This window comes from Sphaerodactylus townsendi, linkage group LG15 (genome assembly GCF_021028975.2).
Source record: "Sphaerodactylus townsendi isolate TG3544 linkage group LG15, MPM_Stown_v2.3, whole genome shotgun sequence".
NCBI classification, from domain to species: Eukaryota; Metazoa; Chordata; class Lepidosauria; order Squamata; family Sphaerodactylidae; genus Sphaerodactylus; species Sphaerodactylus townsendi.
The window spans coordinates 14,953,074-14,979,656 of NC_059439.1; the positions used below are offsets into that span (position 1 = coordinate 14,953,074).

Below are 26,583 nucleotides of genomic sequence, written 5' to 3' on the forward strand. Positions count from 1 at the left end.
TCCCGGAAGCAGCGTCCCCGGGACTGCTGGCGAGGATGGCGGAGAGTCCGGTGGCGGAGGAGGCGGCGACGGCGGCCGCGGTGCTGGCGGCGTTGGCGGCCCCCCTGGACGGCGCGGGCAGCGGCGGCGGGCCGGGCTCCGGCACGGGCGGCGGTGGCAGCGGCGGGCCGGGCGTCTTCCTGCCCGCCGAGCTGTGGGCGGTGGCGGGACTGGCCTCGGCCGGAGGCGGCTCAGCGGCGGGCAGCGGGGCCGGCCCGGGGGCGACCTCGGTGGCCGGAATCCCCCCTTCGGCTGCCGGGGTGCTGCTCTCGCACTCGGCCTTTTGGGACCCCACCACCAGCGGCGACTGGGACGGGGAGAGGCCGAGCGGCGCCTGCCTGCTCCGCATCAAACGGTGAGGAAGAGGAAAGGCTCCTCCTTGGCCCCCTCTGCCTTGGGACCGGTGCCACGACGGGGCCTCTGAGCATCTGCAGAGTGCTCATTGCCCTCCTGTGGGTCGGTCGCACGACGGGGCCTTTGGTCGTGTGCACTCATTGCTGTCTTGTGCGCCGGTCCCACGACGGGGGCTCTGGGCATGTGCAGAGTGCTCGTGGCTGTCTCCACCCAAGGATTTTTGCGGGGGCAGTGATGAGAAGCCTTCCCTCTTGGCCCAGTCAAGGTCATTATTGCATTGGGACTTTATTGAGTTTTTTGGAAGCTGTGTGTTGCAAGATCCGGGATTTCAGTTGGCATTGATAGCTTGACAACGGGGATGGGGCTGATTCCCGAAGCAGGGGACCACCCCTGGCTACTAGCCATGATGACTAAAAGGAGCTTCTGAGAACCACTAGTAGGAGGCTGTGTCATATGTGGCTTGCCTAAAAATGGCAGTCACAGCCATTGTGTGTAGACAAAATTATTTATTCAGGTTTGGATTTATAGGCTGCCCTTTCCCTGTATGGGCTCAGCATGGCTTATCGTAATAGATAGCATTAAAATGCAACAGTTGAAAATGTCAGGCATGATGCACCAAATTGAAATACTATCAATGTCTGGCATGCCAGCCTAAAATGCAAAAACAAATGTTGCAAAAAGCTTAGAAAGAAATGTTGGCTGAGGGTGGAAGGAAGGGAAAAGAGGCAAAGGAATAAGGTGAGACAAGGAGGCTGGCTCTGTTGGAATGACTGTCACTGCCTTTAACCCACCCTATACCTGGTGGAATAGCTCCGACCTTGAGGCCCTGCAGAACAGTGACGGTCCCTGGTTTGCCAGAGCGTTCCACAAGGCTGGAGCCTGAGCTGAAAACGCTCTGACCCTGGTGGAGCACAGCCAGACGCTTTTCAAGCCATGAACCACCAACAAGTTTTTACCCATGGAGTGCAGTGCTTTCTGGGGAGGGGAGGGGGAGGGGTCTGTTTAAATGAGGCAGTTCCACAGAAAAGGGGGTTAGAGTAGACTGATTCATGGAGGAGGAGGCCATTAGTGGCTGCATGCCAAGATGACTGAAGGGAATTTCCACGTTTGGAGGCAGCAGATCTCGGAATCAACGTGTGAGAAGTGGGGGCTTGGCCTTTATGCCCTGTTAGTTGGTCCTTCGGGGCAGCTGGTTAGTCATGGAATAGAAGATGGTGTTGGACGTGATGGCAAAATGTTGAGATCTGGTTCTCGTTATGTTCTCATGTTATATTCAGTTGCTGTCGCTCTTTCGGTGGGGAGGAGTCAGGATGGGGAGGAGCTGTGTTTGCTAAGTTTTTCCCACGCTATACAGCTGTTCAAGAAGAAAGAGCATACAAAATTGGCCATTGTGGGGTATCAGACATTTCAACAGTATTAGGCTCCTTTGTTGTGTTAGCACTGAAACCATGTGATGCCCTCCTATGGATTGTGAATGGAGGATAAGAGAAATCTTCCCTCTCTACCTGCCCTCTTCTGGGTCTGTTACATTTTCGCTGTAGGGACAATAAGCAGGAACTTTATGACATCTTAATGGATAACATGAATTGCACCATAAGCGTTCAGGGACTGCTTCGTTAGACACAGGAGCAGATCCTCAAATGTCTGCATGATGAGGTTCTACTCAGAACATCTAAAGAGAAGGGCTCTGATCCACGAAAGCTCCTAGTGATGTAAATGTCATTAAGGTGTCACCGAACTCCTGTTTGTTTTCTCTTGCACTGACTAACATGGCTACTCTGGATTGAGTTGCCGGTAGGAAAGGCATCCTTTGGATTGTTTGCCACCTCAAGCTTATTTCCTTGTTCTGTGTTGGGTGAACAGATGGCGTACAATATCATATTCGACACCTCATTAACACTTCATTTCCCTTCCACAAGACACTGATTTTGCCCGTCGCCCACATGCTTGCATTACAAACAAATGTGTCACTTTCCTAAAGGAGGTAGAGCAGCCCCTCTTCATTTTCTGGAACTGGTACACAGCCAGCCACAGCACCCCTGTTGTTTAAGAGTCATACTCCCATCCCTCCAAGATCCATTTTCCTTGTTTTGCATTTAGTAAGGAGTCATAAAAGCGTAACATTTACTTGCAGGGTCTTCCCTCCATGAAAGAAATTGAGTGTTCACCCAGAAAGGTGGGCCAGTTCACAATAGCTCCCAGAAAACTAGGCTACTGTAAGTTCTTTAAGCTGCTGCCTGCCAGAAAACAAATGTGAAACATAGGAAAACATCGTATCGTATGTACCCAAGGTCAGGGTACATACTATATGGGGTCAAATGCCCGAAGGCTGTGGCCATTTTAAGTCTGTCCGCGGGGAAGGGGCGGAAGAATTGCCCCCTTCCTGGAGTCCATACACTGATTTCCCAAAGAACCTGAGTGCAAAAAAAGATTGTTTTAGGATTTGTGGTGGTGTGGAGATTACGGCCCTCACCTGCGGGGGAGGGGAGCACGGAAAACTCAGATTTTGCACTGGGCTGCATTTTACCTAGGTACGCCTAATGCTTCACGTTAATTTGGAGGTCATCAGTACTCACACGTAGTTTATAATTCACATTCAGTCACACGTACTGATATAGCTTCTTTGCCAACATCCATGTATTAAGAGGGGTTTTTAAAGACGATGGTGGGATTTGAAAGAGTAGAAGTAACCTGAAGAAAAGTTTGGATTTGTACCCCGCTTTTCTCTCTTACAAACTCTTTCCCTTCCTCTCCCCACAACAGGCACCTTGTGAGGTAGGTGGGGCTGAGATTTCTGAAAAAACTGTGACCTAGCCCAAGGTCATGCAGCGGGCTTCATGTGTAGGTGAGGGGAAACAAACCCAGTCCACCAGATAAGAGTGCACTGCTGATGTGGAGGAGCGGGGGATCAAATCCTGTTCTTCAGATCAGAATCCACCTGCTCTTAACCACTATACCTCACTGGGTCTATATTGAGATGGGATTTGAATCCAGGCCTCTGAGAGCCAAGTGTAGCAGTTTGTGATATTGGGGCGTGCTGTCTTCTTTTGCACAGTGCTTTGTGTGTTGTTAATAGCGAAAGGAAACCTTTTCATTTTATGATAAAGGGCCAAACCCACCGTATCCATTCAAATAGAGCAGCAAATGAAGAACCTACAGATGTAAGGTTGTCAGACCCATGGACCCAACACATCCTGACATTCCTAGGAAGCATAAGAAATTACAGTATCTGTGTGCCATCATGTCAGAGTTAAAGTATGGTGACCCTGTACACTTTTCAAGGCAAGAGATATTTGGAGATGGTTCCCTATTGCCTGCCTCTGCGAGGGCTGAGAAAGTTCTGAGAGAACTGTGACTGTCCCAAGGTCACCCAGCAGGCTTCATCTGGAGGAGTGGAGACTCGAGCCAAGTTCTTCAGATTCGAGTCCCATCGTCCTTAACCATTAACCATTGCTGTGAACAATTCTTTATATATTTTTAAATTTACTGAGAGTATTTGTATTCTGCTTTTGTCTCCAGGAGGGACCTAAAGGAGCTAATGATACACTAGGGGAAAAAACAGACCAAACAAGAAAGGCAGGGAGCTTTGATGGACAAGCTAGACTTTTTCTTCCGCTGGCTGATCTGCTGATCTCTAGACCCAACCTTCAGGCTAACAGCCAAACGACAAAGAGTCTGTGGCTCTGGGCACACTGAGGCCTTAAACAGCAGCTTGCAAAGAGGAGAACGAACTCGGAGAGATGTTGGTCAGCTGTAGCTAGCACTGTCTTGCACAGTTCCCCTTCTAGCCCAATATAAAAGAGGACTGTCCATAGCAGTGGAAATGTATTGTCATATCCCACTGGCAGAAGACAATGCCAGAGAAAGACGGGCAAATCTCCCTGGGGAAGGTGTTCTGGAGTTTTAGCATCACAACTAAGACCCCTTCCGCACATGCAGAATAATGCACTTTCAATCCACTTTCAATGTGCTTTGCAGTTGTATTTTACAGTGCAGAATAGCGAAATCCACTTGCAAACAATTGTGAAAGTGGATTGAAAGTGCATTATTCTGCATGTGCGGAAGGGGCCTAAGAAGGCCCTTTCTTTGGTCGCCACCTAACTAGCCTTTGGATTGGGGGGTGGGGGTGGAGAGAAGGGAAAGCACCCGAAGATGGTTGGAGTTGTCAGATTAGGCACTTTTGGGAGTTGGAAATCCATCACGTATTTGGACTCCAAGCTACGTAAGGTTTTAAATGTCACTGGCAGCAGCTTGGATTGGGCCCAAAAACAAATTGGGAACCAGTGTGAACGGAACAATGTTAGAGTAATACAGTCCCTGCAACCCACTCCAGTCAGCATTCTGGCTTCAGCATTCTGTATCAATTGTAGTTTCAAGGGCAGCCCCATGCAGAGCGCATTGCCATAATCTAATCGTGATGTTACCAGGGAACACATCACAGTGGCAAGATCTTTTCTACCCAGGAACATTCAGAGGGCTTACCTTTGCTGGGAAGGCTGTAGTTAAAGGTGCCCTAGGCACTTTCCCGCCGAGACCAAGGATCCCAGCAGCTACCTGCACCTGCTATATTGTAAGTGAAATTTAACCACCTCCAGAGGAAGAAACAGTCCAGATCCTGGGTCAGACCCTCCTAACCAGTAGCACCTGTTTTGTTGGGCTTAAGTTTCAGCTTGTTGGCCCTCAGGTACCTGTTCACGTTTTCCCTAGCCTCCTTGGGAATGTACCTCTTTACTGCCGATATCCCAGAGTGAAATCTTCCCCAGTGATGCTCACTCCAGATGCCAAAATCACACTCAGGAGAGACTGGAGACGTAAATGCATGAAATCTTGCCCAGCAGCAGTTTTTCAGGTTTTTTGTTCCATCTCTGGGAATTTCTGTATGTTTGCTTTCAAACCAGGAACATTAGATGGGGGAAATCTAACAGAGGGGTTGGTTGAGACTTGTTCCTGTAATAAAGCCAGGAGCACTGACTCCAGGCCTTAAGAGAGCCAGCGTGGCGTAGTGGTTAAGAGCAGGTGCACTCTAATCTGGAGAACTGGGTTTGATTCCTCGCTCTGCCACTTGAGCTGTGGAGGCTTATCTGGCGAACCAGATTAGCTTGTGCACTCCAGCACATGCCAGCTGGGTGACCTTGGGCTAGTCATAGTTTTTCGGAGCTCTCTCAGCCCTACCCACCTCACAGGGTGTTTGTTGTGGGGGGGGGGGGGAAGGAGATTGTAATTCCCTTTGAGTCTCCTTATAAGAGAGAAAGGGGGGTGATATAAATCCAAACTCCTCCTGCTCTTCTTCTGCTGCTGCTGCTGCTGCAGGCCCAGAGACAAAAGTTTAATTATTGCCATCAGTTGAGGAGCACTGAACGAAAGTGAATGTAAAGAAGGCTTCCTTTTCCACAATGTGGAGTGGCTCCTCCCTGTCCCCTTCAACAGGGTGTGGTGTTCCTTTTATGTCCAGAGGAGACCTCTGTGTTAAGTTGGTGTGCAGAGTGAAAGGGCTGCTTCTTTTTTTCTGTTTTGTTTTCACTGCACGCTGTTGACGTTATTTCCTGGTAGGATGGCCCGTTGCTCATTGTTCAGCGAGGAGGAAGCAGCGGCTCTTAAACTGAGCCAGTAACAGTCACCCGTGACTTTCTGTGGGGGGGAGGGGTGTGTGTGTGCTTGTTCAGGGCTGTTCAGAACACCATTGCGGGGCAATGGGCCGAATTTGCTGGAGAGAAGGCTGTGTACAGGAGCATTTCTTTTATAGGCTGCAGTGGCTAAGAGTTTGGACCCAAGAGAAGAAGATGAAAGGAAAAAGGAGTGAGGCTTTCCAGGTTTAAAAACAATCCCTGAGGAGGGGACATGACATAATTAACACACAAGAAAGAAAGTAGATCGTTACAACTTTTTCTCGGCCTCCTAAAATAGTGCCCAGTATCCAGCATGGTGTAGTGGTTAAGAGCAGTGGGCTCTAACCTGGAGAACTGGGTTCGATTTCCCACTCCTCCATGTGGGTAGCGGACTCTTGTCTAGTGAATCGTTTCCCCACTCCTACATTCCTGCTGGGTGACCTTGGCCCAGTCTCAGTTCTCTCAGAACTCTCTCAACTCTATGTACCTCACAAGGTGTCTGTTGTGGGGAGAGGAAGGGAAAGGGGTCTTTAAGCCCCTTTGAGTCTCCTTACAGAAGAGAAGACCAGATATAAATCCAAACTCTTTTCTCCTCCTCCTCCTCCTCCGCCTTCCTTTCTTCTTCCTTCTTCTAGCTCTTGAGGTTCCCCAGTAAAGTGAATGGACAACAGATGCAAGATGAACAAAAGGAAGTTCTGCTTTACTCCAAGAGGGATTAAAATGTGGAATGTGCTGCCAGTGGACCTAAGTGGTCACTCCAGGCATAGATAACTATAAAGGGGATTAAATAAATTAATGGAGGAGGTAGCCATCAGGGACTGCTAACCATGGTGATATAGTCCTAAACAATGATTCTCCAAATACCAGAGGCATTGTCGCGAGAAGGCCTTGGCCTCTGTGCCCTATTGTAAGCTCTCCAGAATAACTGATTGGCTGCTGTGCGAAAGAAGTCCCTGGACTAAATCAAACTTTTCCTGAGGTGTTACGTTCTCTTCTGGGCCCAGGCAGAATGCCGAAGCCCATGTCGTAATAGTTGCAAAACTGCAAGGCAGCCCAGACCTGGATAGGCCAGGCTGGCCTGACCTCAGAAGCTAAGCTGCCATACCCTGGCAAGTATTTCGATGGGAGACCTCCAAGGACTTCCAGGGACAGGTTATGGCAAACCACCCCTGAATGTCCCTTGCCTTGAAAACCCCACTAGGGGTTGTCTTAAATCAACCGAGAACTGATGTCAAAAAAGATAATCAAGATATGCAACTGTTTTGCAGGCCGCGTGGACACTTTGTGTGACTTTTGAATATAACTATTTTTTCCTCCGGCTATCCTTTCATTTTCCCTTTGCTCTAAAACAGACCACATGGAGATATTACCTCTTTTGTTAGAAGATAATATTAGACCTGTCAGGCTTTCAGTTGCAAACGTTTTGACGGCTATTTGCCGAACATCAACCTTGCTACATTTTCATCTCTCCTTCCTGAGCAACGTTTCAAGGTGGGCGTGCTTTCGGGCTGGCCTACATTGCACGATCCACCAGGGGTGAGGCTAACCAGTTCTGTGGTCAGAAATATGAAAATGGGGCAATGTGTGACCTCGGGGAAGGTGTGTTCAAAACAAGCACCGTGTACTGCAGAAAAGAGTTCTTTCTCTGGGCATTTTAGAGGTTTTGGGGCACATTTGCTTTCTTGTTCTGTTTGGGGGTTTTATGAATGTGTGTATTAAACACTGTGTTGCTGTTTTCCTCCCCACCTCAGGAATAAGTTTTGGGGATTATGGCGCAAAGCTGAAAGCCCAGCCTGGTTTAGGATTGGTGAGAGCTCAACCGGAATCCTCACCAACTGCTGCGTTTCTTTTTGTCTCCGCAGAGATATTATGTCGATTTATAAGGAGCCGCCTCCCGGAATGTTTGTTGTGCCTGACACCCATGACATGACCAAGGTAGGTCTTAACGCCACCCTCTGCCGTGTCCTTCTGAAGCGGGGTTCCCTGCCGGTTCCCGGCGGTGGCTGGCATATTCCCATTCACCCCTCTGGGACAATAAAATCCCATTAAGTCAGCACTCAGTGGGAAGAGCAGGGGAGGGAGAAGTTAGGCAAAGTGCTGTTCACACAAGGTTTCTTCACCCTAGCACACTCATGATGCACTGGATTCGTTTCCCCTCTCCTACACATGAAGCCAGCTGAGTGACTTTGAGCTAGTTAGAGTTCTTCAAAACTCCCAAGCCCATCTGCCTCACAAGGGGTGGGGAGATGGAGAAAAAGGAGTTTGTAAGCCACTTTGAGACTCCTTGCGGGAGAGGGGGGGGGCATAAATTCAAACTCCTCCTCTTGTCTTCCTCCTCCCTTGCCACCAAAGGTAATCTCCATGAGTCTGCCCAGGATGGGAGGGTCAATGCAGCAAAATCTGAGAATATAGTTGGCTCTACTGGCTTCTCCAGTCTTGGCATGGTGCCCGTTGTGATTGGGAAGGTTGTCAGGCTACCTATTTGAAGGCCCAGTGGGAGGTTAATTCATGGAAACACCAAATAGTCTGCTGCAATGGCGTAGTGGTTAAGAGCAGGTGTACCCTAATCTGGAGGAACCGGGTTTGATTCCCCGCTCTGCCACTTGAGCTGTGGAGGCTTATCTGGGGAATTCAGATTAGCCTGTGCACTCCCAACACGTGCCAGCTGAGTGACCTTGGGCTAGTCACAGTTCTTCTGAGCTCTCACAGCCCCATCTACCTCACAGGGTGTTTCTTGTGAGGGGGGAAGGGAAAGGAGTTTGTAAGCCCCTTTGAGTCTCCTTACAGGAGAGAAAGGGGGAATATAAATCCAATTATTCTTCTAAATCGTTCTGGTGTGTACCACTTTAGACAAAAGGTTGCAGAACTGTATGTCTGAGAGCTTCCTCTTTCAGAGTAATACTGTGGGTTGGATTTATCCAACCCTATTGACAATGAAAAAGGGAAATGGATTCCCCTTGGACCACTAGATCAGCTGTGCTGGGGACCCGGGGCCTGAGTGGACAGAGCCTATATCAGTGGTGGCGAACCTTTGGCACTCCAGATAATTATGGACTACAAATCCCATCAGCCCCTGCCAGCATGGCCAATTGGCCTTGCTGGCAGGGGCTGATGGGAATTGTAGTCCGTAACATCTGGAGTGCCAAAGGTTCGCCACCATGGGCCTATATGGACCAAGTGTATGGGCGGGGGGGGGGGGGGCGGGACACTGGGCAAGAGGGAGTGAAAAAGCTGGCTGGATCCAACTTTGTGCATGTAATAAAACTAGTATGTTGAGGAAAACGCTCTCCCTGCTGAATTTCTGTTCTCTCTGACAACAAATGTTGTTTTCTCGCTTCATGTGCATTCTTGTATGCAATCCCCCACCTGCAGTCTGTTTGTGTGAATGACTCGGGCCCAAGGCCTTCGCAGCCTGTGGTTTCCCCCTTAGCCGCTTGCAGACACCAACGCTGCCCTTGACTCTTATCTCAGGGTCGGAATTCCGTTCTGCACATGCTCGGCCGGGGCTGCACCCAGTTGGAAGAATTTGCGCGAGCTGGGCTTTTCTCTTGCAGATTCATGCGTTGATCACAGGGCCCTTTGACACGCCTTACGAAGGGGGTTTCTTCTTGTTCCTGTTTCGCTGTCCTCCAGATTATCCCATCCATCCGCCACGGGTCAAGCTGATGACAACCGGGAATAACACAGTGAGGTTTAACCCTAATTTCTACCGCAATGGGAAGGTCTGCCTCAGTATTCTAGGGTAAGGAGCGGAGCAACCTGAGCTGTATTCACAGGGGCGGCCCAGGTGGGTCCTTCGGGGAGTTCTGCGCTGTTGCATGCTGCTGGAAGTGGTGTCTTTTCGAGGAGTGTGTGTTCTTAGGCAGAGCATAGAGATGAGCTCATCAGCAGCAGGGGAAAAGGAACAGAGCTTCAGGCTGGAGGGGGCTACTTGTGACCGAGCATCCCGGGCTTCACTTAAGTGATCGAAAGGTCATGGGGGCGGGGTGTGTGACTACAGAGATCGGCTCACTGGTGAGGGTAGCCAAGAGCTGAATCTGGTCCACCAGCTGTCACACGTCCTAATAAAGAACTAGTCTTTGTTGTATTGTGGTCCATTCCGCACAGAACATTTAAGACGTCTTGCAGCAGTGGTGTAGTAGTTAAGAGCAGGTGTACTCTAATCTGGAGGAACCGGGTTTGATTCCCCGCTCTGCCGCTTGAGATGTGGAGGCTTATCTGGGGAATTCAGATTAGCCTGTATACTCCAACACACGCCAGCTGGGTGACCTTGGGCTAGTCACAGTTCTTCTGAGCTCTCTCAGTCCCCACCTACCTCACAGGGTTGTGAGGGGAGAAGGGTAAGGAGTTTGTAAGCCCCTTTGAGTCTCCCACAGGAGAGAAAGGGGGGATATAAATCCAACTCTTCTTCTTCAAATGTTTTTTAAAAAACGGTTTTGTTTTTTTTCTCCTGCACAGCATGGGAAAACAAAGTGTTTCAGGCAAAAATGGTTCTTTTCCCACCAGCCGTCCAACTGTAAAGCTCTTAGTTTCATTTTGTTAGGGCTCCGATGTTGGGACAATTGCGATTCTCCGTGCCGTCTGCCATTTGCAGAGTTTTTCCCAGGGACATGGCAGCTGGGTGGCCTTTTGCTAATTTAAGTGGGGAAATGACACGCTGCCGAAATCGGCCGGCAAAACTGAGTTGATTCAAGTACTTAAGTCAGCAAAATGGCTCCCAGCCGCTATGCCAGCATTGGAAATGTCGCTGGGAAAAACTCTGGAAATGCCAGGTGGCACAGAGAATCAAACTGCAGAGAACGACGTGTGTGCAAAAACAAAAGTGGGAACTTTTTACCGTTAGGTGGGAAAAACAAAACATTTTCTGTTCTCCACACAGCAAGCAGGAAACATTTTGTAAGCGTTCCAGGGAGAAAAGTCCAACAGTTTGCTTTTTTCAAAATAAAGCGTTTTGGGGGGAAAGGAAACCTTTTCCAAATGTTTTGAAATTATGCAGACATCCTGCAGGAAACGTTTTATTTTCCAATCTCAAAATGTTTTATTTGTGTTGTGCAGAATGGACCTGCGTAGCTTGGCAATCAGCAGCTTTTTAATTTTCTTCCTTTTTTGCCTTTTTTTTTGGGGGGGGGGGGCGGTGAGTGGTGGATTTCATTTCCAGCCATGGAAATTAAAAGCAGTTCAAACCAAATTACCAAATGGGGGATCTTTGTGGTACAAAGTTTATCTGAGGCCCCTTCCACAGACGCCAAATAATGCATTTTCAAACCACTTTCACAACTGTTTGCAAGTGGATTTTGCTATTCCGCACAGCTTCAAAGAGCACTGACAGCAGTTTGAAAGTGCATTATTCTGCATGTGCAGAATGAGCCCAAGTGTGCTCAAGAAAAGCGCCGACCCTAAAAGCATGGTCATACCATTTTCAGGGTATTGTTTGTCCCCCTGAGACTTGGAGGAAGATCCTGCCAGAGATGATTTTGGCACAATTTCCTCCTCTTTTTGTTCTCTTCCTGCATCCTGCAGGGCAGGCAAAAATGAACTGAGCCCTTTTCCCCCCCTGTGTGAGCCCTTGATGGGGAAAGGGCTTTCCATTTTCCAAAGGTTGCCTCTCTGGAGGGCGGGGCTGAAATGCAGACTACTCTGTTTTGTTTTCTGCCTCTATGAGATCTTCTGTTTCCCATTTGGCAAAGGGTGTCACAGGGGTTCAGCCTTGGGCCCCCGAAAGAACTACCTATTCAAAAACAGCTTGCTTGCTTTTTCCCCCTACCTGAGCCAAGGCGAGAGAAATTCTGTCTCCCTCTCCAAGGTCAACAGCAGCGCTGGCAGAGCCTTCCCTTACTCAGCTGTGTCATTCTGTTTCATGCCGCGAAGGACAGCTCTTTGCTTGCACTCGCGGGGGCAGCGTTGCTGGCCTTTCCACTCCAACTTGGTTCAAAACCCAGACCTGCATCCTTGACACAAAGAGTTCCCAGGCAGAGTGATTACAAAGCAGCCTCCTTTCCTGTTGCACACACGGCCTTTGGGACTCAATTCCATTTCATGCGCATGGAAGAGAAGTTGACTGCTCCGTGGCAGGGGATCTCTTTCTTCCAAGGTTCAGCAGTGTGTGGTTTTTTCTCTAGTTGGTTCCTTTGCCATGTCTGTCTGTCTGCTGCCCCTTATTTTGTCAGGTGGGACTGGCTCTGGGGCCCAAGTGGAAGTGACCCCAGGAAGTGACTCCCTCATTCTGTCCTGCAAGCCAAAATGGGCAGGCTTCAGCTGCAGAGGCGTGTCTAGAAAAAATGTAGCCCGGTGCAAAATCTGAATGCCCCCACCCCCTGTATGGGCAGCTGCCCTCCCCCACCACAACCAAACAACTTTTTTTGCACCAGGTCTTGAGGTCAGTGTCTGGACCTGGGCGGGGGGAGGAGGGGGGGGGCAATTTTCCACCCCCTATGTGACTAAATATCTGCATCCCGGGTTCATTTGTCCCCATATGTCCCCCTGGGCCATACACCTCTGTTCAGCTGCCTCTCTCTTTTTCCTTTGGCTGCATCTGGAGAGAATGGAAAGGCTGCTCTGGTAAAAGCGAGCCCTTCTTCTCAAGCTTTTGGAATGAAATCAGTTTTTTTTCAATTTGAGCTCTCACTGTTCCATCTACAGAGAGCAGACTATAGGTAAACTCCTGCAAGTTATGTCGGATGAACGACGGGAATTGGTAAGCAGGTGTTGTCTGTTGATGCTGAAGGATATGACAAACCCGGCCCTGAGAAAATAATAATTTGTGGCTTGCCTCCGTATATCGATACTGGGAATTAATTAGTAGAAACATCAGTGGGTCCAGTCCTCCCAATTTTGCTAGTTGGACTAGAAGACAGCAAGGCAATCTCATCTGACCGTAGTCTTGTCTGCACTGGTCATGTGATTCCCTTTATGAGTCGTTGAATGGATCGAAATGGGGTGCTGCCAACCCTTTGCACCAATGGAAAAGCTGACAGGATCCAACTCATTTCAAGCGTGGCTGGTACACTTTTTATCTGTGTAGCCAGGTTGCTGAATTCTGTGTCTGTTGTCAAGTATTATATGCTTGGGTGTATCTTGGGACAGAAGCTGAACGTTTAAGATGGTGTTAACATCTGAAGCCCCCACGATAGTTTTGCCATCTCCGGCATTGCCTGATTGTTGATTCTATCTACCTCAGGGCAATGCTGGTCCTCCTGGCCTTTGGTTTGGGCGCCATCTGTGCATATATCTATTTTTGGAATTGCTGCTATAATGTATTTTAATGTTTTACTGGTATATCGTATTAATGATATTTTGTATTGTATTTGTTTTATATTTTATTGTATACCACCCAGAGCCCTTCGGGGGTTGGGCGGTCTATCAAGACCAATTAATAACAACAACAACAACAACAACATTGCATTGGTCAATAAATGTCTGCCTTTGTGGCCACATGCTTGGTGAACTTTTGGGGTTTTTTTTTACTGATTTTCCTTCCAAGGCTGGTATGGTTTTTAATCATCATGTTTATTTCTTCTGCTGCTGTGAAGACCGGAAACTTCTTTTTAAATTTCTTTAAAAGTGGCAGTGGAAACTCTCAAGAACTCAACTTGCATAAAACTACCATATAGTCCAAATTTTTATTTTATTTATTTACATTTATTTTATAGTTCGTCTTTCTCCCTGAGACTCAAGACAGATTAGACAGAGTAAATCAGTGCTATCAATAGGATGATACGAATTACAGACATTTGAAAGGGAGCTGTTCATTGAACAAAGCAAGAATCTTGAAGTTGGCACGTTAGTTAGATTGATTGATGATTGATTTGATTTTTATCCTGTTCTTCCCCTCCCCAGTGGGCTCTGGGTAGCACATAACAGTATAACATAGAGCAGTTCACAACAGTATAAAAACAATTCATTTATAAAATGTGAAATCATAATAAACAATAATATGATAAACCATATAAAGATGGTGCTTGGTCCAAGCAGTGGCGTATTTGCCTAGGGACGAGGGGTACCCTCTGTCCCCGGGCACCACTAACCTGGTCACTTGGGGGTGCAAAATCGGCCCCCCTTGTGATCAGGAAGACAGCAAGGCCTCATCGTCTTCAAGTGCCCTTGACCCTGCCCATGTTGTCATCGACATGGGCAGGGCTGAGGGTGCCCAGCTGCCCCCCTCTGCCCCCCTTGCTCCCAGCTCCCAGTTAACAGCCCCCTTCGGGGAGGCCAGAAGAGACTGCCATCCCCTGGCCTCCAAGACCTGCTTTTATAAGCACTGAGGCTGGGGGTGGGGCTTGGGGAGGGCAGAAGAAACTGCTGGCTGGGAGCCGGGAGGGGGCCGGCAGCCGGGCTGGAGGGGCGGACCCCCACCCCCAGGCGCAGGGGGGGTGCCTGGAGACAATTTGTCTCCAAGTGCCATTTCCCCCCTGATACACCACTGGGTCCAAGCAAGGATACAACAGCTCAGAAAGTTCCCTACCCTATATCCTAAAACAAATTTAGTATAACTAAGAAAGGGAAGCGACCGAAAGGGAGGTCAATGTAGGAGACTATTGGAGAGCACCGCATTACATCATCAGAAACTCAATGCACTTTCTTGGATCGTCGTTTTTTCCTTTATAAAAAATGTCCTTTTGAACAATTCTGTTCTTTCTGGGTGAAAGTAAACTTTGGTCTCTTTCTGTCCGGCAGCACGTGGACCGGTCCAGCCTGGAGTCCTGCCCAGAGCATCTCATCGGTCCTCATCTCCATACAGTCCCTGATGACTGAGAACCCCTATCACAACGAGCCTGGCTTTGAGCAGGTGAGGAGGGGGTGGGTTCAGAAACGTTTTATCTATTTTTTAAGGGAAGCCATTCTTAAATAACTTTCTCACCTATATCTTGAACCGGGCGATTCTGTACGGACAGAATTGTTTCTGACCCTTCCCCCCTCCCCTTCCCCAGATGTATTTCTGTTCTTAAAATATGGCCTTTTTGTTTAAAAGAAAACTGTTCTGGGAAAAGCCTTTTAAAAAAACACCTTAATTGATAAGGTGCAGATCCCTACTGTGGATCTGGCCCAATTCCACAGGGCTTGCAAGACAGAGGTGCTCCGCCGGCACATGGTTGAGGATGTCCGGCTGCTGTGTTACATCTGCTAGGTGTGTGAGGAGGAAAGGCTCCCTTCTTCTTTAGGTTCCTCTCGGTCCCCCTCCCCACTTACTTTGCAGGTGGTCTGTTAGTCTTGAGAGTTATCTCTGCTAAGAGCTTAGGGGCGACATCTTTATAATTTGTATTATTTCACGGAGAATAGGTTTTAGGTAGTATTTGAACCGCTCCCCTTTAAATTATCGATGGAAGTAAATGGTTAATTTTCCTAATGGAGTACATCAGTCAGAGTGACAAGAGGCAAGCCTGGTGTATTACTTCCCTTCCCCTCCGCTTCAGCATTACCAAAGAGCGGGCTGGTCACCGTGTGGACTTTTAAAACAGTGACCTTCAGGCCACCGATCTCTTGCAGGAGCGGCATCCGGGGGACAGCAAAAATTACAACGAGTGCATCCGGCACGAAACGATCCGGGTAGCCGTGTGCGACATGCTGGAAGGCAAATGCCCTTGTCCGGAGCCTTTGCGGTAGGTCTGCCCGGGCTGGGGGGACAGCACAAGAGCTTTAGCTTGTGGATTCTTTAGGGCGGGGGAGAGAAAGGGATTGGAAAAAGGCCTGTTGATGCGGAGGCCAGTGCTGGAGCTGCTGACTTGTTTTAAGGACTGCTGCTCTACTGAAGGGCCAATTCTGTGCATTCTGTTTTTTGTGTGTGCGTGTGTGTTTGTATCGTTGTTGGCAAAGTCCTGCATTAGTCATCCGGTTAGTGTGTTTCTGGGGCACAACTCAAAAGTATGAACTCTTCCCTCTGAGACTCTAAATCAGTGATGGCGAACCTTTTCGAGACCGAGTGCCCAAATTGCAACCCAAAACCCATTTATTTATCGCAAAGTGCCAATACGGCAATTTAACCTGAATACTGAGGTTTTAGTTTAGAAAAAATGGTTGGCTCCGAGGCGTGCCTTACTCGGGAGTAAGCTTGGTGGTAGTCAGTGGCTTTGCTTGGAAGCAACCGTGCAACTCTTCCAATGGGTGAATCATGACCCTAGGAGGGTTTACTCAGAAGCAGGCCCCATTGCCAGCAACCAAGCTTACTCCCAGGTAAAGGATTGCGCTTTAGTTCTTCACATGAAAATCAATAGTGGGGCTTTAACAACAGCTACTTTAACAGGATTACTTCTACACTGCTTCCCCAAAACTAGGTCTTAGGTTTAATGCTAATAATCGAGCCCAGTGGCCCAGGCCAGCCTAGATGTGTGTGTGGGGGGGGGGTGACTCTGTGCGTGCCCACAGAGAGGGCTTTGAGTGCCACCTCTGGCACCCGTGCCATAGGTTCGCCACCACTGCTCTAAATGGCTTGTCAATCTATGGACCAATTCAGACTCTTCAACTCTGAGTTTAGAAGCCTTTATTGATAGACATCAGTTGGCCAAAGAGAAGCCGGTTCTGAGAACGGCTTCAAAGAACCCAAGTATATCAACCCCTCCTCCTCCCTTTGCCTTTCCCACTCCCTATTCCACACCTCCATCCCTCATTATACCAAGCTCTACAGAAAGGAATGGAAGACAGGCTCGAGGTCAGGAACACAGAGATAAAGCCGTCACCTGGCCCCAGGTACATCTACTTCGTTACGCTAGGCAAAAGCGAAAGTAACTCTCCACCACCATGTCCGTCTCCCCCCACCCCTCGGTGTAGTCTTGATGAATGCCAGGCTCCAGCCCGACACTTGGGACCAGGATTTTTGAAGGACCATGTCCTCCTGTTCACAGCCTCTTCCCAAGGCCTGCCCTCTGTGCCTCCCTCCTATGGAGGCAAGGCAGGAGGCAACCAGAGGAGAGCTGTCTTTTTCGCTAGTGCTGCCTCCCCTTTGGAATACCTTTCCTCCTCAGGCTTGCCTGTGGGTGCTAGGCCAAAACATTTCTCTTCAGCCAGGCATTAAATAAAGGCTTCATCCTTTTTTTTTAAGCTTTTCTTACAGCTTCATGCTAGCGGCTAGCCTGAGAGAAGGTAGACTCTAATCTGGAGTACCGGGTTAGATTTCCCACTCCTTCACATGAGCAGCAGAGACTTATCTGATTTGTTTTCCCCTTTCCTACATTCCTTCTGGGTGACTTTGCGCTAGTCACAGTTCTGTCAGAACTCTCTCAGCCCCACCTACCTCACAAGGTGCCTGTTGTGAGGAGAGAAAGGGAAAAAGTTTGTAAATCACCTCGAGTCTCCTCACAGGAGAGAAAGGCGGGATATGAATCCAAATTCTTCTTCTCTTCTTCTTTATTGCATATCCTTTAGCTGCCTCATGTTGTTTCTATGCCGTGGATGGAATTTTGGCTTGGTTTTATGTTTTTCTGTTTGTTGGTCCTTCACATGGATAATTTTATGATGGTGGCGTTTATGATTTTCATTGTTTTCACTTTGCGAGCTTCACTTTGACCTCACGGGATAATCTTAGTCAAGTGTTCCCCTCCACTTCCGTTCTCTAATATATACTGAAGCTTCTCGGATGGTTGCAGTGTTGCTTGAAGCAGCTAATAGGAAAAGAGCAAGCGCTCCTCCAATATTTTAGTGGCTGAAAGAATTTAGCCATCACACCAATTATGAAGTCAGCATGTTTGTGGGGGGAGGGGGCTGGAAGAGGTCAAGGAGGACAGTTTTCTAACATTGTTGTAGTCATGAGGTAAGAACATAAGTACTTCAGAAAGAGCCTGCTGGATCAGACCAGAGCCCATCTAGTCCAGCACTACAGTACACCTGCTTTTAACCACTATACCACGCTGGTTCTCTTGACACTGGTTAGGCAGGTGCAGTCTAATCTGGAGAACCAACTTTGATTCCCCGCTTCCGTTCAAGCTTTGGAGGCTTATCTGGTGAACCAGAGTAACTTGTGCACTCCAACAGATGCCAGCTGGGTGACCTTGGCCTAGTCACAGTTCTTTGGAGCTCTCTCAGCCCCACCTACCACACAGAGTATTTGTTGGGGGAAGGGAAAGGAGATTGTAAGCCCCTTTGAGTTCCTTACAAGAGAGAAAGGGGGGATATAAATCCAAACTCTTCTTCTTCATGCACGTGAGAGGGAGCGGCGGAAGTGAGTCTCTTTCCTAAACCATCCCGCCATTGCTGCTGCAGCCTTATGCTTTGTTCCTTTTGCTTTCCAGAGGAGTCATGGAGAAATCCTTCATGGAATATTACGATTTTTATGAGGGGGCCTGCAAAGAAAGGCTCCATCTCCAGGGTCAGACGATGCAGGTAAGGATGGGCTGATGCCTCAAAAAAACCTAAAACCCAAACAACCTAGGAGTTCACACTGTGCCTTCCCTTTGAAGGGTGGGAGTTTTAACTGCGCAGAGGATTTCCTACAGAGGAAGTTTTAAAAAACCTAAAGGAGTCCTAAAATAAGTTACAGTCAAGCAGGAAATTCTTCTGTGCACGTTTTTCCCCCCAGATTCATGGAAGAGTGGCTCATGCCAGAGATGTTTCCACTGGTTTGTGTTCCTAGGCGTTGAGCCATCTTCCAGAATGCATGTTCAGAGTGTCGGTGCCCCACTACAAACAAGGAGCAAAATGCATCACAATAACTAATTGCCTAATGTCGCGATGACGCACTCCTAGCTGTGCAGGACTCAGCCATGTGTGGAACTGTTTCCTGTGTGGCGATTGGCCCACCGCCAGTCCCCCTTTCTTCGCCCTAAACACCAAGCCAGCCCTGGCACCACCCTCCCATTCCCCTGCCCAGCCTTCCCTCCCCCCCATTTCAAACACCAAGCTGGGGCAGTGGTAGTTTACCGCCTGCTGCCCCGCCAACCCCAGCATCCTCCTCCCATTCCCCTCTCCCCCCACCACATCTAGAGTCCATTTTATTTAAGCATGAAATGGGCTTTACTGCTAGTCCCTAATAAAACCTCAATGCTAGCAGGCAACCTTGAAAGATAAAAGTAGTCTCCTGCGCATGCACCGGCTCATTACTATTCTATGGGTGATGTCACATTACAACATTTACGAGGCAGATTGTTTTTGGGGTGGTCTGCCATTGCCTTACCAAGTCATCTACACTTATATTTTTTTATTTTATTTCTTTTATTACATTTCTATCCCACCCTTCCCAAACAAGGCTGGGCTCAAGGCGGCGTACATACATATTGCAAAACATTACATAACTATACATTCATAAAGCCAGACAATTTGCATCTCATCCTAAAGCCCAGGATATGGCAAAACAGTCATTACACTCCTGTGAAAAGCCACTCACCCCATCTCGACACAGACCCTCTCGTCAAAGGACTGTCCGAGCATGGAGAGGAGTCAAAGGGGAACAGCGCAGAACGCACTATGTGAATTGGTGGCTGGGGAGGCAGGCGCATGGAATGTATTGATTGATTGATTCAGTTTGTACGCCGCTCTTCCGAATCGGCTCCAAGCGGCTCACGACATAAAATACAAAAATATACAATTTCATCTAAAATACTAGTGACTGACTCCGTAAAACTACTAACTATTTAAGCGACTAGCACACCCAGACTAAAAACAAGCTACTGAAGAAACAATATCGTCTCATGCTCCCACTTTCCTGGGAGAGTCCAGCAGTGGTACAATTCAGATGACAGACCGAGTAGAAATGGGAGGAGCTGGCCTCAACCAAATGCCTGGCGAAGTAACTCAGTTTCACAGGCCCTGTGGAACTCTTTCAAGTCCCACAGGGCCCTGGTGGCAGATGGTAAAGCATTCCACCAAGTGGGGGCCAGAGCAGTGAAAACCCTGGTTGAGGCCAGACGTATCTCCAAGGGGTCACGGGCCACCAGGAGGTTAGCCTCCGAAGAATGGAGTGCCCATTTGGAGCTGTATGGGGAGATGCGGTCCCTGAGATATGAAGGTCTGAGGGGGGAATATGATTGAAGTCTATAAAATTATGCATGGGGTTGAAAATGTCAACAGAGAGAAATTTTTCTCTCTTTCTCACAATACTAGAACCAGGGGGCATACATTGAAAATGCTGGGGGGAAGAATTAGGACTCATAAAAGGAAACATTTCTTCATGTAACACGTGATCGGTGTTTGGAATTTGCTGCCACAGGAGGTGGTGATGGCCACTAACCTGGATAGCTTTAAAAGGAGCTTGGATATATTTAAGGAGGAGAAGTCGATCAACCAATCTTGATCCTCCTTGATCTGAGACTGCAAATGCCTCAGCAGACCAGGTGCTTGGGAGCAGCAACAGCAGTAGAAGGCCATTGCTTTCACATCCTGCATGTGAGCTCCCAAAGGCATCTGGTGGGCCACTGCGAGAAGCAGAGTGCTGGACTAGATGGACTCTGGTCTGATCCAGCAGGCTCGTTCTCATGTTCTTTAAGGTCCTATCCCGCTAATAGCCTTAAAGGTTAAAACCAAAACCTTAAACCAGACTCGGAACTCAATTGGAAGCCAATGTAGCGAGCGGATGTGTAATGTGCTCCCCTGAAGGTATACCTGATAGGAGCCTAGTTGCCGCATATTGGACCAGCTTCAAATGCCAAATTAGAGATCAGGGAAGGTCAGTGTAGAGAGAATTACAATTGCAAGGAATTCAGACAGATGAGTGTCCAGAAGTTGGATACTCATTTTACCAATCTCAGAAGGATGGAACCTGAGTCATCCTTGAGCTGGCTACCTGAAGCTGACTACCTGACTTGAGCTGGCTACCTGAAACTGACTTCCCTTAGGATTGAACTCAGGTTGTGAGCAGAGCTTTGACTGCAGTACTGCAGCTTACCATTCTGCACCATAGAGCTCCTCGGGAAACACTGACCCAATGTACAACATGTTGGCATTTTAGCTCCTGATGCACACGTTGCTCCCCAAAGAATAATTGATCTGAAATACAAGATGTGGCGCTCCAGTTGGACTTGCTCCAAGTTTCTGGGTAGGCCCCAGTGGTTTCATGTGGTTCGTTGTAAGGGTGTTTGACAGAGTTTGATTCCAGCTGGATTTGGAAGGTTCCTTGTCCCAGCTCTCTCCCACAGCAGCTTTGGTGAGTTTTTCCTCAAGTGCCTAATTCCCGTGCTCTTTACATTTTCAGGATCCCTTCGGCGAGAAGCGCGGACACTTTGACTATCAGTCCCTCCTAGTGCGTTTGCAAGGAATCCGCCTGAAAGTGCAGGAGAAACGCCAGCAGGAATACCCGGATATAGACTCAGAGAGCAGCTCCTCTGAAACGGAGACGGACACGCAAGGAAGCATTAAGGCCTAGCCACCTCCCTGCCAGATTGCTTGGGAAACCCGAGAAGCAAGGACGGGTGCTTCTGACTCCTGACACTGTGGAGGCCCCAGAGAGACCCGAGAACCTGGCTGAATACGGAGTGGGCACGGACGGAGCCGCGTCACTTTGTCCCCTTGCCTCCTTTAGTGCTCTGGTCCAGCGCTGTCCCAACTCAAAGAGGATCCGATGCTAAACCGAACCGCAAGCGACTTTTTTTGCAAAACGGTCCATTCTGTGCCGGAGACTTAGGAACACCTGGCACAAAGCGATACTCTGGAAGCTCCTGCGGTGGGGTGGGGGTGGGGGGTGCAGGTTTTTGGTCCCCTCTGGATTCGAAAAGAGCATGAGGTTGTGTAGAGCATGACTCCTCGTCCTGTTGTTTTCGTTTCACAACATGCCGCATATTCCTAGCGCCTCCCTACCAGCTGGCCTCCGCAACACAGTAGACTCACAACAACAGCCAGCGCCTGTTCAATGCACTTTTAACAGTTGGTCACCAGCCCCTCTTTCCCTCCTTAAAAAGTTTGGACGTAGCATCCCAGTAAAGGTTGGTGTTGCCTGTCCTAGACAGACCAAAGAGGAGTCACTTCTGCTGGGCTTTAATGGGATTCTTTAAAAATAAGTTTTCAAAGCTTTACTCTGTTCTACAGCTTCTTCCCTCCCTCCAACCCAGTAGCAGTTTCAGGCAGGAGAGGAGCAGAAGAGACCGTAGGAAAAATTCTCCCATTTATGCGTTTCTTCCTTATGAGCAGCCTTCAAGGGTAAACTTATTCCGGCTCAATTAGGGATTTCTTTTGATGGTCTTCAGTACCCTTCTGCCGGTTCCTCTTCCCCCTTTCGCAAATTCCATAAAATTAGCCCAGGGGAGCTTTATTTAGCATTTTAGTTCAGGAAAAGGAAGGGTGCATCGAGAGAGCCAGTCCTGTACAACCGTTGATGCCACATGCAGGAGACAAGAGAACAGGTTAGTCAGTAATCATGGTTTTAAAAGGCGACGCTGGTTTCGAGGCTTTGACGATGCTCTTTGAGCAACTTGTATTTGCGACTCTCAGGAGCAGCGTCTGGAGTCTGATGTGAAAAAGGGGTGAGAAACAGAAGCAGCTTAGGAAACATCAGTCCAAGTGGGCTCTGCGTGGCCTAGGAGGAAAACCGAACTGTTGAAAATGCTGTGTTTGAAGAACCGGGGGTTCTTTTGGCAAGCCGCGATACGGAACTCCGCAGCGCGTGAGCGAGTAACCTGCCGTCAATCCCTTCTCTTTGATTGCTTCCTTGCGTTGAGAACTGAGAAGGTTGCGGGCTGAAGGACACGCCTTCTGCAAATTGCGTCGTGGAGCGGTTATAACCATCCAGCTATCTGGCAGGTGTTTTTAGGCCTGGAAATGCATCTTTCGAGAGAAGGTGGGAGGGAGGGAGAGTTTTGGAAGCCTTTCAGGAGTACGTATTTCATTTCGCTTCTAGATAACTGCTTTTAAAACGTTAGAAAGCTGGCAAATGTCCCTGACTGTAAAAGTGTATCCTCTGATCCCAGCAAACAAAAGTCTTGATGCGGAAGCAAGTTTTGACAGGCAGATTGGCTGTGCTTGATGCACAAATCCTCCTCTGCAGGGAGACTCTCACTCAGCCATCTTAGTAACGCATATGGAAATGCACAGGTCATGCCCCCTTTCCCACCTGCCTTTGGAAGCCTGTAGGCTTAGCCAGGGCTGTTTGTTTGCCAGCGGACCATTTCCCCCACGCACAGGTCTGCGGTTACTCCCACACCAGTCTGGTTTGTGGAGGGAGGCGTTTTGCTGGTTGAGAACCACTCATGAACCTTCCCATTAGCAAACCAGCTTTTACAGACCTGCTTTTGCGAATGGGGTGGAAATGTACCCCCACAGAGAGACACCCACACCCCCTGCTGCAAAGGAGAAAACAACCTTCAAGGGTATTAATAGCAGATGGAATTAAATAATAATAAAACAAAAATGTGTCTAGCGTAACTTTGCATTTAGATACCTTCTGGAGGAGACTTCGTAAGGTAAGCTAATGTATCATGTTTGTTTTTAATCTCCTTGGGTTTCATGCAGCAAAAGTTAGTTGTGCTTGAACTCCTGTTGAAAACAGCGGGACTTGAGCGATCAACTAAGCTGTTTCAGTCCCGCTCTGGTCAGTCGGAATTAGGTAGGCCGAATATTCTCTGGACCGCGTCAATGTGTACATTTGGCTTTCTCCCAGTCTACAGTCACCAAGGTTAGAGGCGCTTCGGATACGGAGTACCTGTGATTCAGAGATCTCCATTTCAGATGCATGTTGGCTATTGAACCATTTCATATACATTTCTGTTTCAGAACAAAACATGAAAATGCCTTATGTGGTTAATTCTTTTATTTTTTAACAAAACAATGCAGCTCGCATGTGAGTGTAAGAAACAAGCAAAGGAATATGGTTTTCTAGCTGCCCCATAGCCATCTGTTTTCTGAATGTGTCCGTCTTCAAAGTGACAATCCTAGATGACTCAGCTAGACAAATGTTTAGTGACAGAACTTTTAGGTCTAACGAGCTAAAAACAATGTGCAAGGGTAATAAAAGTAAATAAAGACCTTGTTTATATACAATTGTACATAAAGGTTTTTTTGTGCAATAAAGTTTGTTTTGGCAGGATCAGAAAGTTTCTTTTCTTTCCCCCTTGTATCATTCTGGAGTGGCAGAATGATAGCTTCTCAGCTTTGGGACTGCGTGTCTCAGAAGCTAAAACCAGAGTTTCAGAAAGGATGGGCCAGCCAGCGTGGTGTAGCGGTTAAGAGCAGGTGGACTCTAATCTGGAGAACCGGGCTTGATTCCCCATTCCTCCACCTGAGTGATGGAGGCTTATCTGGTGAACCAGATGTGTTTCCGCACTCCTACATTCCTGCTGGGTGACCTTGGGCTAGTCCCAGTTCTTGGGAACTCTCTCAGCCCCACCTACCTCACAAGGTGTCTGTTGTGGGGAGAGGAAGGGAAAGGAGCTTGTAAGCCACCTTGAGTCTCCTTACAGGAGAGAAAGGTGGGGTACAAATCCAAACTCTTCTTCTTCCAAAGAATGTATGCTTTTGCAAGATCTTAAGTTTACATACTACATAGGATGGAAGCTGAAAATTTAATTCCCAGTGTTGTTAAGTATCCAAGCCACCTTTCCCCAGTTTCATGGAGGTGCTTGCCTCATTTGTAACAGACACATTTGCAGGAGTGAGTGATTCAGTGGTGTTGGAGAGGAAAATCTACCCTGCATCTTAAGGCTTTGACTTGGACGCGAGCAGAAATATAAACTCGCTTTGTTTCAGGTTGGCCTGTGCAAGATCTGCAGCAATACCTGTATATTACACTAGCTAGAAATTGATAGCACAAGAGCTTGCACAAGCGGGGATACAATAATAAGCATGACTGAGTGCAAGTGGATTTATATTTCTGCTTATGCAAGAGCGCTCACACAAGTGATGTCAGGAGTGGTACCTGCCCTCCCTGGAGTCGAAACATTCAGGGCTCAAGGACACACCTGGGCAGGGGAAACATCCCTTCCAGTACCTGCCTATCATATGCTAATGGACCTTTTGTTCTGAATCTCTGCATTTAGTAGTGTAGCCAGTCAGGCAACCTCGCCTGGAGCCTCCAGAAGCGGGGAGGAAATGCGCAGAGGCTTCCAGCAGACACTTTGGCCTTGAGACACTCAGTACTCCCTAACAAAGCTTTTCACATGTTCTACTAATCTGTGGGAAGATGGGAGGGGGCGTTTGAGCAGGGAAAGAGGGGAATAAACGTGTCTGCAGGAACCAGGACTTCCAGAGATGGCTTCATGCAGTTTTGAGTCCTTGTTGCCAACCCAATAAAGGCTTCCGATTTTATATCCAGAGTCAATTTATTGACAGTTGTGCCAAGATCTAGCAAGTGGACAATTTCGCTCAACCGAACCCTGTATCGTGTCTTATATTATATGCTCATATAGTTTTACAGCATCCCTTCCCCAGACGTGTGCTTGCACACACTGCCTAACCTGTGAAGAGACCTTAGAGCCGTGGTGGTGAACCTTGGGCACTCCAGATGTTCTGGACTACAATTCCCATCAGCCCCTGCCAGCAGGGCCAATTGGTATTCATGCTGGCCAGGCTTGCGATGGGAATTGAAGAGTACCAGGAACATCTGGGAGTGCCAGTCTGCCACCACTGCCTTAGAGCATATCCCATTTGCCTGCCCTAGATTTACAGAATGTAGACCTAGCTTTTTTTCTGAAGGCCCCAATGGTGGCACTCAGTCTTCTCCAAATTCCAAACTGAACAGTCTCCTGATCAGTCAGGACCCCAAGGTACTGGAAATGGTGGCCAACTTCCTGGTCAATACCTTGAAATAACTTTTCGGGTTTCCCCTTTTGTATAAACGATGCCTGTATATTCCTGACACTTCGACCAGCTGCATCATTCTGTTTAATCCTATCTGGTGTGTGTGGGTGTGTATATATATACTTTTGATGCCCAATAAAGATCTAGTTTGAGTTTGACTTCTTTCAACAGAATTTTGAAGTGCGTGAGAAGTCCTGGGCCAGAGGTTCCCAGCCTGTATGAGCCTGTGGAATTCTGGAAGTGGATGCTAAGTGCCATCCCAAAATGGCTGTCCCAAGTGGCACAGCCAAATCCTAATGGCGGTCACACTTTGCAAAAGAATTGCAGGAAGGGAATAAAAAGGAAGAGGCCCTGATTTTGGGACTGGAACCCTTAACAAACAAATCTCACTCTATTCACTCTGGCCTTTGCGGCTGTGAAAACTCAACTTGAAAATGCATCTCGGGATTTGGTCAGTCCTGAAATTTTGTCACTGTTGCCGAAAGGACATTCGATGAGGTCCTTTTGTTTTCTCAGTGTAACTTTCCTAGGTTTGCCACAGCTATAGCGGGTGTACCAAGTACAGATTTTAGTCAAATTCTGTGTTTCTTTTTCCAGACATCACAGAATAGTCATATATCAGATGTGTTACCTTAGCCAAAGAAGAGGGGACTATACTTAAGCATAAGAGCCATATAGCATCTTTGCTCCCAATAAGAACTAATGACGAGAATAAGGCATTTGAAACTTACTCAGCAATCATGGACATGGGAGAGGAGAAAGCTTCATCTAATATGTCAACTCCCCCCCCCCCAACCTGAAAACAGTTGGACAGGTAAAACCCAAGAAGGAGACAGCCCCTATATTTTTTCCAGTTGCTTCTTTCTAAGCCAGATAGGTCTTCCTAAGTCATAGAATCATAGAGTTGGAAGAGACCCCAAGGGCCATCAAGTCCAACCCC

General features: G+C 48.2%; 1 protein-coding gene across 1 annotated transcript; it reads left to right on the plus strand.

Moving 5' to 3' along the window:
• UBE2Z (ubiquitin conjugating enzyme E2 Z) lies at positions 1 to 23,934 on the plus strand. The gene is made up of 7 exons (XM_048517342.1): positions 1 to 394; positions 7,862 to 7,934; positions 9,554 to 9,741; positions 14,673 to 14,784; positions 15,483 to 15,595; positions 18,218 to 18,308; positions 21,112 to 23,934. Exons 1-7 carry the CDS (start codon positions 36 to 38, stop codon positions 21,280 to 21,282), a joined length of 1,107 nt encoding a protein of 368 aa, XP_048373299.1. The 5' UTR covers positions 1 to 35; the 3' UTR covers positions 21,283 to 23,934.
• Positions 23,935 to 26,583: the final 2,649 nt, after the last annotated feature.